At 36.8% G+C, this 13630-nt stretch overlaps 1 protein-coding gene across 11 annotated transcripts in view; it reads right to left on the bottom strand.

Annotated features, from left to right (window-relative positions):
* PPM1B (protein phosphatase, Mg2+/Mn2+ dependent 1B) overlaps nucleotides 1-13630 on the bottom strand; it is a 56057-nt gene that overhangs the window by 4922 nt on the left and 37505 nt on the right. For all 11 annotated transcript variants that reach the window (XM_031594770.2, XM_090135159.1, XM_090135161.1 and 8 more), the window contains 2 exons: nucleotides 6613-6724; nucleotides 4184-4241 (listed from right to left, as the gene is read on the bottom strand). In XM_031594770.2, coding sequence (XP_031450630.1) covers nucleotides 4184-4241; nucleotides 6613-6724 — 170 coding nt within the window. The remainder of the gene's footprint in view (nucleotides 1-4183; nucleotides 4242-6612; nucleotides 6725-13630) is intronic.

Here is a 13630-nt window from a genome sequence, read left to right as displayed (position 1 = left end):
AGCAAAAAATGAGCATTACTGCATATAGTGCCATCCCTCTAAGCCTAATTTGTTGCTTAAGTAGAGATGTACTTCCACTGTGGTTTCCTGGTCTCAGTTTCACATGTTGCAACTCTCATGTGCTAGTGCTTTCACAGTCAGAGAGATCTTCAAGAGCCCATTGAGGAGAAGCAAATTAAAGAAGGTATTTCTAATGCATTAATTGAGACTCACCAAGTTGGTGAAAAATCAGAGTATCAAGATGAAACTACAGATATATCCAATTTCTTAGATTTTCACAGAAAAAAGTTAACTATATTTATCTAGCTGTTATTAAATAAAGCTTTATAGATGAGGAATTATTCCTTTTGAATGTTTGGAGAACATCTAAATTGTGTAATTCCTCAGTTCTGCTCCAAGGTTGACATTAGCAAACAAACACTAATTTCACAATCTCAGATCTTTCATAGTTCTTTTGGGAGACTGAGCCTAAATATTTTCACTCCTGTGTAACATGCCTGATGTTGGTCTACTTTGCACTTATCACATCTCCCTCAGTACCCGAGGACAAAAACCTCCACATACAACAGTAGGATAGAAACCATCTTTTTTATGTATCTTGCAATATGGATACATTACTACCTAGATTTCTTGCTAGTGATGCCTGGCTAGAACAGGTCTCCCAAATTCTCTGAAAGCTAAGATAACTGTGCAAGTTAGCACTTATCTTCCTTCATGTTCTAACTGAACTTAGTGCATCAGTGCATCTGTATTTAACACAAGCATTAAATTCTTACACAAGTTATGCACATATAGATTACTTGTATATAAAAGCCTACTATATACTAGTAACACTGAATTTACAGTGTTTAAACATGTAAATTTTTGGCATTTTGGCATTTTTAAATGCAATTTGTCACAGCCCTTAACGACATCATTTGCTTCAGCAAAGAGCCAGAAAGTAAAGTAAAAGCAAGAAAGAAACAACTTATGTCAGGCAAGATACTCAAACACAAAGCTGGCTTCAAAAAAAGGTCACTGAAACTCCTGGCACAGTCAGTAACTTTGTTTCTCATTTCTAAATTACACATACCTCCAAGCAGCCTAACTGCACCAGGCAGTAGGAGCATAAAAACATAAGAAATTTCTATGATTTCATATAAACACAAGAGTAACACAGCTATATCAGAAGCCTCTCTGCTGAAAAACCAGCAGAGCTGCTGATTGCAGCCCAATGCAAGGCACTCTTCAGCCCCCATATCTATCCAATACTTGCACAGTGGTGAGATGGGTAAAACTTCTAATGACTGCTATACCCAGAAGCCAAGCTGCAATCTCTGAATGCTGCCATAGTAATGATTCTTCATTCTCATTAGTCACTCACTCTACATAATACCTACTTATGTTAAAGATTCTCACAAGATAAACAGAACAGAACATACATGAGAAGAACTGAAAGCTACTCCATGAATCACAAGCTCCTGTGGCAGAAACAAGCCTAAGCCAAACACAATACTAAAGGGTATCTGTGCATTGCAAACTTAAAAGAAACTCGATCTAGAAAAAGATATCTCAGTTTTGATTTATATACTTACTAATAGCTTATTTGTCAAGCTATCATAGCATAGGGTTATTAGCTGAAATTGTTCAACACTGAAAAGTAAATGCTTCATAAGGAAGCCATATTCTTAAACTGCAAACATTCTGGATGAGTTTTTTCCTTCTCTAATGTTTACTTGAATGCACAAGTATTTTAACAACTACTTCATTTCTTGTAAAGGTAAGAGAAAAGTCTCTGCCCTAATATAAAAATCACCAGATTAAGATGGTTGTTAGTTCCAGCAATTTTAAGCATGACACCCACACTCTAACAGGTAAGTATGCTACTAAGTACAAACAAGGTACGATTCTCAAGCTCAAGTCAGTGCACCTTCATGCTCTGCAGATTCGAAGCTTTTATCTCCAGCAGGTAATTTTTAATATTAAGAACTACTCTTGCTTCATACTATGTTAGAACAGAAGCATTACTTAGATTTCAGTCTTTCATCATTGGTATGGTGCTGTATGTTTCCTTCCTACCTTCACTTCCTGTTTAAATGAGATGTGTAGCAACATTATCACAACACAGACATTGCATAACTCTACAGCTTCCTTCCTTTTTTTCCTCCCTCCTTAAACAGCCACTTTAAAATACTAAGGGATCTCTACCTGATTCCTAGAACCAACGACTGAATAAGACAATCATAGCAATCATGTTTCTGTCACCTTGGTGATGGCTTGGTCCCACTCTCAACGACAGCAAGATAAATTATTCCTACTTGCTTGGAAAGTACGAACAGGAATTGTAACCTTCACCAAGTGGCAGCATCCTCCTCCCAAACTACTCTGGACCAGAATCACTTTACAACCAAAATAAAAATGTACTGACTGAAAAATGGTATCTGTAATTTCATCTAGAGTAGTGCTTCTAAAGTACATCATTCATATCATTGCTGATATTTTCACTCAGCAGCAACAAAAGATGAAGTTTGCAAAGTAAACTGGAGCATGCTCACATTTCACATTTAAGAAACCAAATTAAAAGGACTCCAAAGAAATACACAGTAATTTTTAAAGATAATCAGTGCCAAAACTATATTCCATTCTAAGGACGTAACTTTCAGATTTACTTTAGTTACCTCATTTTATTAAATTGTAACAGATGTGAAAAAACTTCCTGCGGGGAGTCAATATACAAAAAAGACGCTGTCCTCCATAGTAGGGCTCTTAGAAAACATACAAGGCTAGTAAGGACTAAATTTGAATTTTGAAAACATGCATCACAAAATCAACTATGGCAACTAACATTTCCACAAAGTCATCATTATATAAATTTAACAAAATCAGATGAAACAAAAAAGAACTTTGGCAAATAACTTTCCCTCCCAAGCAGGAACAACATTATAATACTAAGGGTAAATATGCACAGTAGCACACAGTTTCCTGAAGAACTAAAGAAGCTGAAAAAAAGAATATTTTGCAATTATCCTAAGACAGCCAGCCAAACAGTACAACCACTGCTTAGTTTGTTCTGGGGGTACTGTTGCACAGTTTGATACAAGTTAAATGAGAAATCTATACTTTTCATCCATTTTGAACAGTAACAACAAAAAAGTGAATCCTAATGAAAAAAAATGGAGACTCCTTCTGCATTTGTTCTTTAACAAAACAGAGACGCAACCAAAAACTTTGTAACTTAGAGAATAAATAAACCAAATATCTGTAATCAAAGAATAAAACGCTAGGAAATACACAAAGATAACTGGTAATGTTGTGCACCTTGAGACTGTGAATATGCAATTACCCATTTCAAAGTATTTTATTATAAAGACGACTCCTCTCCAACACCACTGACTGTAATGACCACATGACTGAGGATCTTGTGGCCACCTCCAGAGAAAGAGGAAGAAAAAAATCTGATGAAGAATTTACTATCTACTACTATTCAATTCTATCTTCACAGATTGGTTCACAGAAACTGTACAGAAGACAGCAGGTGTAACAACAGTGACCTTTTCAAATCCTTTACAATGTACCACTGTAGTTCTTCAAGCAATCCCCCAAATGTTTTTTCAACAAGTTAACTACAACTGTTACCAATTACTTCTTATACTACATTATGAAGAACCCAAAAAAACAGGTTTGAAGTTACCACAAACCGTATTGCCACATAAATATTTAAAACGACCTACTAGGAACAGGGCAGATGAATACAGATCTTTTCAGAAATCAGAACTGAATGAAAACAAAAAGCAATTTAAACTGTTCTTAGGCCACTGCACACAGAATATATATTTTCCTTAGCTATCCCAAAAGTAGTATTAGTCTTGTTATCAGTGTTCCAAAGTTTTCTACACTCCATGAAAAATGCTAATCCATGAATATGCTAATGATAATTCTACAGTAGTAAACTATCTTTTAAAAAAATAAAAAATCCTACACTGTTGCCTCACAGGCTTGACTAAAACAGTATTAATCAGTTTGATGTCCTCAAGGTCAAAATTCATTTCTATCAGATCCATTCAAAACAAGCTCAAAATTAAACTGTGTGCTCCAATACATATTTTGTATGATATCTTATTAGCAGTGATGTACGATTTTGCTTGGTGTATGACACCAGCTTGATGTTCCCATTAACAAACGAGCAATCAAAAGGGAAACTTACCCCCTCAGTCTCTCTGTGTGGATTCAGTCTACTGTACACAGCTTCAATAATATTACGCCTAAAAAAGAGAAGTTTTTAAATAGTGTGAGCATAATAATAAGAAAGTTCACAAGTGCTTTAAAAGAGAACTTAGAAGTTTGAGTATAATAATTAACTATTTCAGAACATTTACATGTTCTACCTTTAACCTGTCTCTTAAGATGAAGCCTATTCTTGGTGTCTTTACACACTTTTTCAATATAATGTAGGAAATTAACACTAACTCATAATTTGTAACGACTGGGCAAGGCAAAACGTTCTCATCTTCTCCTGCCCATGGATCACTTTACACCTTCAGATATTCCAGCTGCATAGTCAGAGTTTGTCAAGAAGGAAACTCCACACTTAATTCAGCATGACCACCAGCATGCCCTGGAAGATATATTAGGTAAGCGAAGTCAATCAGATCTCACAGATGCAAGGATTTGACAAGCCCTCAAAGATATCTTAACTGACAGTAAGTTAAGTATTGGTTGGAGTACTTCTCACAGAAGAACCAACTTGAAGCAAGATCCTGACTGCTGAAGAATCTAGTTTAACTCTTGTGAGCACTAAGATCAAAAAAGAAGGTCAATGCAGTTTTTGACTATTTACCAACAGTGCTACCTGCTTTAGCACACCACATCCATTATTCCTAAAGAAGTTACTCATAGAATTACTATTCTGAACTATGAGTTACTGCAAAATACCTTATTTGCTTCTTGATGTAATAGAAAACACCTGGACTGTCCAAGTAAGGCTGCCACAGATACAGCACAGTCATTGCAAAGGTTTGAAGTCAGGCTATTGGAAATATTCTAATTTTCACAGTTCACTTTCTTTCTACAGCACATTTCTTTATACTTTCCCATAATGGGAAAACTCAGCAGCAAGATGTTGCATGGAAATACTAATGACCAAGTAACAGTCACACAGGATTGTTGTTTTCTTCAGCAACAAATGATTGTTGTTTTGTGGCACTTGAAGTTACAAGGAAGATCTGAGACAGGCTAGAAGACAGTCATGGAAGAGTAAGCATAAAGGATAACACAGCACAATCATGTGAGCAGAGTTGATATATTTAGATCTCTGCTCTCAAAGAATGAAACAGTTCTGGCTTCCACACAAGTGAGATGCTTGAGGAAAGTACACAGTGCCTGGAAAAGCAGAGCTATTTCAAAGGAAGCTGGGTCCTGAGGTTTGCAAGCTTACTCAAGAGGTATTGCACTGCATTTCTACAGCTAGAAAAAGTTCCCTCATACTACGAGCTAGGATCAACTACTACCTATTACTGTTGTTAAAAAAAAGAAAAGGGTGTCATCCAAATAAGCTCCTTCAGCAACTACTTTCAGCCAAACCTAGGAGTTTAAACTGAAGAATTAAGTGTGAAATCTTTCCATCTTAGTAACAGCATAAAGATCTCACAATTAAGAACATTCTCATGTGAGGACAGAAGTTTCAAGTTTTGAGTAGATAATTTGGAGTTGTGTAATCATACTTCTTCGACACTCATATTCACAAATTCAATCCTACAAGTAAAGTCAACTAAATATATCATCATTTGTCTTTTTCATAAATTTGAAGGTCACAAAAAAACACCAATTCTCTTTTAAAAAGTAGGTATATCTCCTGAAATCAGTCTTCTGCAACACGAGACTTTAGAGCCAATGTGGGTAGAAAGTCATCAAAAGCCAAATTCTTAACCTCAGTCCACTAAAAAAAAAAAAGTAGCCTGAGCCAGAACATATGAATTAGAACAAAATTTATAAGTGAAGATTCAAAAATACTCAAGCAGTTGTTAATGAGCAAGGTGACAAGATGCATCAACTCACTGAGCAGTACCTCTGATGGAATGTATACAAGTGGAGAAAAAGGTCCAGAATGTACAGGCGCTTTTAAGGTTAGAAAAAATTTTAGCAAATGGTGCTCATCAATAAGTGCAACCAGCAAAAATATAGATAACCACAAATACACAGAGAACAGGACTTCATATGTTGAAAAATAAAACCAAACACTGACTCAAATTTATAATGGACACTGCACATTGGAAAGAGCGTGATATTAGGAAAAATCTGATACGCTGATTGACCAGTTATGTTACTGATAGTTCTTAACACAATGAAGTGGTAGAGAGCTAAGAATAATTATATACACACATATAGATAGATTTTTAAATGCATCTGTGATAACAGTGAACTAGCACATTATGTTCTAGAATATTATCAATCTCCCTACTTACCTGTAAGGAATGGGATTAGTGATACAAACGATAGAGCAAAAGTTGAACTAGCCTCAAATACAGAAAACAACCTTTATTGAATTGAGTCAGTTACACTGAAAAAAACTTCAGAATATAGAAATAATCCTTTGCAGTGAAATAATAGTTCAAGAAATTCCAGTACTGTACTTACTTGCCAGCTAAACCACCTCCTGGTGGTAAATTAGGAATATTCTCCGCAGATAAAATACGAATAACATGAGCAAGATCAGGCATTCCTTCTTCACCTGATTTCTCCATAATTTCTATTTTAAAAACAGAAGAAGTCCTTAGGTTACTGAATTAACTCCAATCATTCCTTAAGACACTAAAGTACAAAGACAGTACTACTTCACCAGACAGTATGAAATGTTGCATGTAAACGACGTGTTTGGTTTCTTGTGTGTGTGTGTTGTTTGTTGGTTTGTATTTGTTTGTTTTTAAACTTTTAAAGTAAGCAATATTTGTATGATTGAATAGAGGTACTCAAACCTACAGCCTGTATTTCCATTCATGCTTCTTGCAAATCTCTGTCAAAGACTCTGAAGCAAACTATGAACGCATAAAATATCCTTGGGACAGCAGTTAGGAAGCTAGTTTCACACTAGGAAGTGACAGCTAGAAGCCAGTTTCAATTACCTTCCTACTGCACTGCAACACATACTCAGAAGTTGAATGCCAAAAAGCCAACACTTCCCTGGAATTCACTGTCAACTTTCACAGTATAGCACTGTGGATTGTCAAAGTTCTGACTCTCCTGGATAAACTAGGACCATCAAGCAATTGAGCCAGACAAGTATAATGGACCATCATCACTCCAGTGGCCAAAAGAGAATATAGCAGTGACAAAACAGATAACTGATAGTATGGTATTCCATTTTTCAAGCAGAAGTACACAGGTTACTCCAGAAGTAATGCCTCCTATGTAGTTTCCATGGATATGTAACAACTACAAAGAGGACAAGAACACTATTTGACAGAGCAAATTCTCAGCTACAAAACACCTTTCCTCAACATAGTGAACACCATTAGCTATGCATTTTCACCAGTGATAAACAAGGAGGAGCCTGCATGTTGCATTCATAAACATCTGCATGGCTGTCTGGAATGTGGGTTGTCTTTCATGCTGCTGTCACCACTGCTGAAACACACCACCCACCCCCTTACTGTGCTCACAGCATTGTTTGGTCTCCATAAACATTCAGCAAATATCAATGAACGTCAGTGGGTGACATTTTTATCCTGAAAATCATCCAGATTAAGGAATGAATCGCTATTTTCTGCAGACATGCACTTGAGTTTTTTAGCATAATATTCAAGGAGAGTTTTTTCTTTTTAAGTTTCGTGTCTAAACATAGAACTCTTAGCTAGAACAGTCTGTATCTTGGCTACTATCCAAAGCTAAACAAACTACTCATGCTTCTTACAATCAATTATTCTCCATTTACAGGTGCCCAATTTGCTCAAGACAGCAAAAGCAACAACTTCAATTTCTGAAATTAATGAAGCACATACACATACACATTTACTTTAAATACTGTACTCTACGTTTCTTAGTTTTTAAACATCTCTTGATGACTACTGTGTATCTACAAAATAACTGATATGCCAGTTTGCAACACACTTGCTCATTCTGCATCAAGGAAATCTGTGGCAAAGTCTACCAAAGTTAATCCTACTTCTAGAACAGCTTCACTATTGATAAGAAATAAGGCAACTAAGCTTTTAAGCTGCAACTTTACATCATCACCACAAAATCTCTGCAATGAATGAGCTGGATATACTATTAAAAGGGATTCAACATCCTTCCACAAAACCTCATGTATATTAAGATTCATACACTCATTAAGAATGAAGCACAGCTAGCAAACGGAATGACAGCTAAGTATGTGTGCTTGACTACAAAAGTCTTAAGACTTGGATCATTTCATCCAAATACACTCACAGAAATCAGCCACAAGACCCCCTCAAAGATTCTGTCCTTTTGTGCAGTACTACCTAGTGAGAAATAGATAGTATCAGTATAATGTAAATGCTTCTGAGTCACTATTCTGATAGGAAATGTCTTACTTATATGAACAAAGACCGTGTCTGGTTCCATACATACTAAAGTAGACATGTAACAAGAATAAGAATAATGAAGTAAGCAATTTCCAAATATTCATGGAAGCTGAAGATTTTTAAAAGGCAATTAAAGCAGCCACGACTCAGGATTATTATGATTTCCTAGCATTAAAATATTCTACTTAATGCTATGAAACCACTTCTTAGGAAGCTCTTTACTAACTAAAAGTACCTTCTTTCCATTTTTAGAGGTTGCCCAATTGGAAATTATGGTGAAGAGACCGATTCCTTTTTCTAATACACAGATAAGTAATTTCACCAAAACATTTGCCCCTTTTCTTCCTGCCTTAACAGAAAAAGTCCAAGAATAATGCAAATGACTAGGAAAGACCTTTATGCACTACACCTCAACTAATGCATATGTAGGTTGCTTCGTAAGTAATGCCTTCTATTTATTTCCGTGGAAACTACAGCTAATACAAAGAACGCAACACTATTATTTGATAGAGCAGATTCTCAGAGACAAAACAACATTTTCAACATAGTCACCACCATCAGCTGAGCACTTTCACCAGTGATAACTAAGAGTCCGCATGTTGTGCTTGCAAAAAGGTGCACCAGCGAAGGTGACTAGCAGTCAATGTTGCTACTGCTGAAATGCACCACCCACTGCCTCACTGTGCTCACATCCTCTGTTTGGCCTCCATAAATGTTCAGCAAGCATCAATGAATGTCAATGGGTGCAATTTTTTCCGCATGGAGAAATTCAGTGACACACCCTTGCTTCATATGCACTTCCATGTCAGATGCTGTCTTGTCAGACTGCCCCTCTGCTGACATCTGTCGCACAGCAACAAAATATAAGGCGATATTGGTGGGAAGGTTCAACCTCCACTGCTGTACCACCAACATCTGTCCTTGACATCACATGGGCCAACATTACAAAATAGGAGGCATTACTTCTGGAGGAGTACTCATTTGTTTGACAAAGATTGCACGAGAAAGAAAACAAATTTACATGCATTTACAAGGTTTTCACCTTTTCAATGATCTTGAGTGGAACACTGCAATTTTTTTTTTACCCTAAATATGCAAAACATGCCTGCAAAATCTTTTTTATTTCTATCACTAACATAAACTTGACACCACAGAACATCTTAAGTTGGAAGAGACATATAAGTATCAATGAGTCCAATCCCAAAATTCAAACACTATTTCTGAAAGTACTGCTCAGATGCTCCTTGGGCTCAGGGCCGTGCCCACAGCCCTGGACAGCCTGTTCCATGCCCACTGCCCTCTGGTGCAGACCCTGTCCCTAACCCCCAGCTGTCCCTCCCCTGACACAGCTCCTCAGCAAACCCAGCAACCTCAGTTGCTCCTCACACACCTTGCCGTCCAAGACACTTCACCACCTCTGTAGCCCTCCTTTGGACATTCTCTAATAGCTTTATGCCCTTACACTGTACCACCCAAAGCTGCAACCATTGCTGGAGGTGAGGCCATGCAGCACAGAGCACAGCTGGACAAACCCTCCCCTTGCCCTGTGGCAGTACTGGGCCTGGGACATCCAAGGGCACAGTTGGCCCTTTGTGTAGCCAGGACACACTTGCTGCCAATCAGAACCTCCAGATCCCTTTTCTCTAGGACGTTCTCTAGCCTCTCATACACCATTCTATACAAACATCCATGGTTGCCCCATCCCAGGTGCTCTTGCTCATATTGAATTTGATGCGCAACTGCCCAACTGTCCAATTTGTCAAGATCTTTCTGCAAGGTCTCTCTATCCTTAAGGGAGTTTTATACAGATGCATATTTTTCCCCAAAGATTACATCCCCAACCAAACAGAACTACAACTGCCTTTTACATCTCAGCATTTCATCTATCTCTAGATCCAAGATAATGACACAGGAAGGAATTCACTTTTCTCCCCTGGGTCCAGCTCTATTGCTGCAGAACAGTTACATATAGTGTATACTACACACACATAAAATGCCCTAACCAAGTAACCGAATCAATTGAGTAGTCAACTATTAAAGCTGTAAGTTTACGTTGAACAAATGCCCCTATTTATGATTTGAAGGGTTGGTTATTTTTTCCCTTTGTTTTGCTTTTTAATCTCCATGTCTGATACATCCTCTAAAATAAATCAAAACATATCAGAGTATCAGCTTCTGTGCCTAGTATCCTCTTACTGTGAGCCATCTGTGGATCTCTAAAAAAACAGATGAAAACAAAACAGAAAGTAGCACTTGAAAGTGACAGTAAGACAGCGAGAAAAGGTTGACCTAGCACAACTTTACCATCCAACACACTTGCATCACTTTGGCAATTAACCAAGTAAGCAACTCAGAACAAGCCATTGTCATAAGTTACTTGATAACAAGTTATCAACTACTTCAAAACACCCTTTGAAACTTGCAACTTAGGAATGCAGTTACACACACATCATTAACATAAAGAACCCAGTTAGCAGAACAGCTTTAGTACATAGTTCTTTCATTATAAGTCTCAAAAAGAACCCCTGGTCTTATTTTAAAGGTTTTTGGTTTGTTTTGATAACTCTGCAAAGACTGGACAGAACTACTAACATTTTACCAATGCACATGATCTCAGCATCCTACATGTGTAAAAACAGACTACAAAAATTACATATGCAAATATTTAACTGCTTTTGAGCACAGATATATATATGAAAACCATCACACAAAACCAAGGAAAGCATTCCTCAAACAATGCCTTTTACTCTAAGCCAAACCTGAAAATGCCTGTATCAGAGCAGAGAAAAACCTGCTGTTTTAAGGCTTTGATGGGATAGTTCCATCAGCTTGAAATCTAAGAATCAATAGGGAACCGAAAAATACTGTGTTGAACTGTGTACGTTCATGAAGAACACCCACCCTCTGATAAGATGTTCACACCTTACGTATTTTTCCCAAATATTCTAATGCTTTAGTCCTTTTTTCTTTCAGTGAAAAACACTTCTGTTCACTATGTGAACCTTTAAAGAGGACTGGCGTTTTATCTATTTTTAGGAAACCAACTTCTTTCTAAATGATTCTCCACTATGCAATTTGGTTGTTTGAAGTGTTTCGTTCAAGCTTCTCTACAACTTTTCTGGACTAAGAGTACTCAAGGCGCAAATATAACACAAAAAATGTAGTTCAATTGCTTTTTTTCTAGTAAAGAAACTATGCCAAAATGACAATTTTGTAAAATTTAAGAATGCAAATAATTATTTTAGAAAATATAGAGGTAACAATTTCACATTTTTCCAAGCTGTTCCCTTTCTTTTCTGTGATTCTTGATAGAACTCCCTTAAATATACTATCACTCTTCCTTGCTAAATACTTAACTTTTGAAGGTCTTGCATTCTGTCCAGTTAGCTGAACACAGAACAACACAGGGAACTCAAGTAAGAAAAACAATCAAGAATAGCTGAAGCAACAGAAATCAAAAGCAATTGATTCTATTGACTACTTATGCTATCGTTTCAAACTACATTCAGTATGGCTTTGCATGAATTCAGATTCCAAAGTCTCCATCTTATGTTTGGTGTGTATAATATTAGTTAAATGTGACAACGTGGTTAAAATACATCTCTATTAAGACATTTTTCTGATCATCAGAGCAGTAACTCTACCATGCAACAATAATGCCTAATTATTAGTAAACAGTGCTTCCTAAATCATTTCCACAGTTCATTCAGATAATCTAACTTGAAGTTGCTTAATAGCTTTACTATTAATCTTATCGTTCACTTACAAAAGCAACAAAATACACTGTAGGCCTATGTATTTTTCAACCATCTGCAAACTGAGAGAGGAGCCACCAAGAAGTCAGGAATTCTAACTCCATAAGCACCACGTGTACACCTAACTGCTGACAGCAAAGGTAACTGTTCCTGGCTCTCGCCCAGAGCCTATTAACAGCTCGTGTACTCTTATTCAGACACAGGAAGATAATAGTTATTTATCTTAACTAGAATCATTGAGAAAGTCTGGGATGTAAGCCAAGTTCTGAGAAATGTGTCTAAAGTTCACATTTGAAGTGACCATTAGATCTCAATGATCTCAAAAGAAAAAAGAAATATATAAACCATTTCAATTTAGATCCCATCTAAACCACACGTGGTACGGGGAGAAAGAAATCAGCCCATACACAATACCTGCACATTCAAAGGTAATTGTGTTATGGCCTGAAGGTATTCTCATAGATTTTCAAAGATTAAGGTTTCTTACATCAACTGTCTATATTCCTGGGAAATAAGCATGAAAAAAAAAGTAATCCTAAGTGTACCTCGTTTTGTTACATAAGACTAACAAAATCTTACCAAGATAAAGAACACGAGTACAGTTGTTTCTCTAAGATGAAAAATTAAATACAATCTCTACAGTAAATGTCATTTATAACATTAAAGTTAGTATCAAAAAATCCTTGAACCTAAGTGGCAAAACTGACAGGCATCCACAGCCATCAGGCTGCAATGACAGCACAGACATTTTTAGGCAAACTGTTGCATTCTACACTGAATCAGTGTTATGAAAAGTTATGAGTGAGCTGCAGTGTTCATTTGGTTTTGTTCTATTTGTTTTACTGTTTGCTCTAATACGTACACACACAGAATTTTCCTGAACTCCTTGAATCTACAGAGCAGGATTACTTCTCATTCATACTTAGTCCTACTTATTTGAATATGAACTATTTTCTAGTAAGTAGGTCCAATCAGTCCTTTACATATCTATCCATTAGAGAGTATTGAAAAGCCAGCAGGTCTCAGACTGTAATGAAACCAACATGAAAAACAAGGGTGGAATCTATTACCCATGTGATAGCTCTGGAGTCCTGTATTAGTAATCCCAATCAAATGCTTTTGATTTTTAGTAAAAGGAAATCAGTATTTTACCTCTACAGATTATAGACTCCATGCCTGGCTCCTGCCATTCAGGAACCATGTTGAAAAAAATTTTGATAGGCATGCTTTCTTTTTTAAAAAAAAAAAAGCTCAAGCTCAGGCAGATACCCTCCAGAGACCTGATCTATGTCACAGAGACCTTGTTACAGTCCCAGGATCCCAGGTCAGAACCAGTAGGAAGGCACCAAAGTCTCA

Source organism: Phasianus colchicus, chromosome 2 (genome assembly GCF_987193195.1).
Source record: "Phasianus colchicus chromosome 2, bPhaCol1.hap1.1, whole genome shotgun sequence".
Lineage (NCBI taxonomy): Eukaryota > Metazoa > Chordata > Aves > Galliformes > Phasianidae > Phasianus > Phasianus colchicus.
The sequence above is the reverse complement of the archived record's forward strand: the minus strand, read 5'-3'. Positions and strand labels throughout refer to the sequence as shown.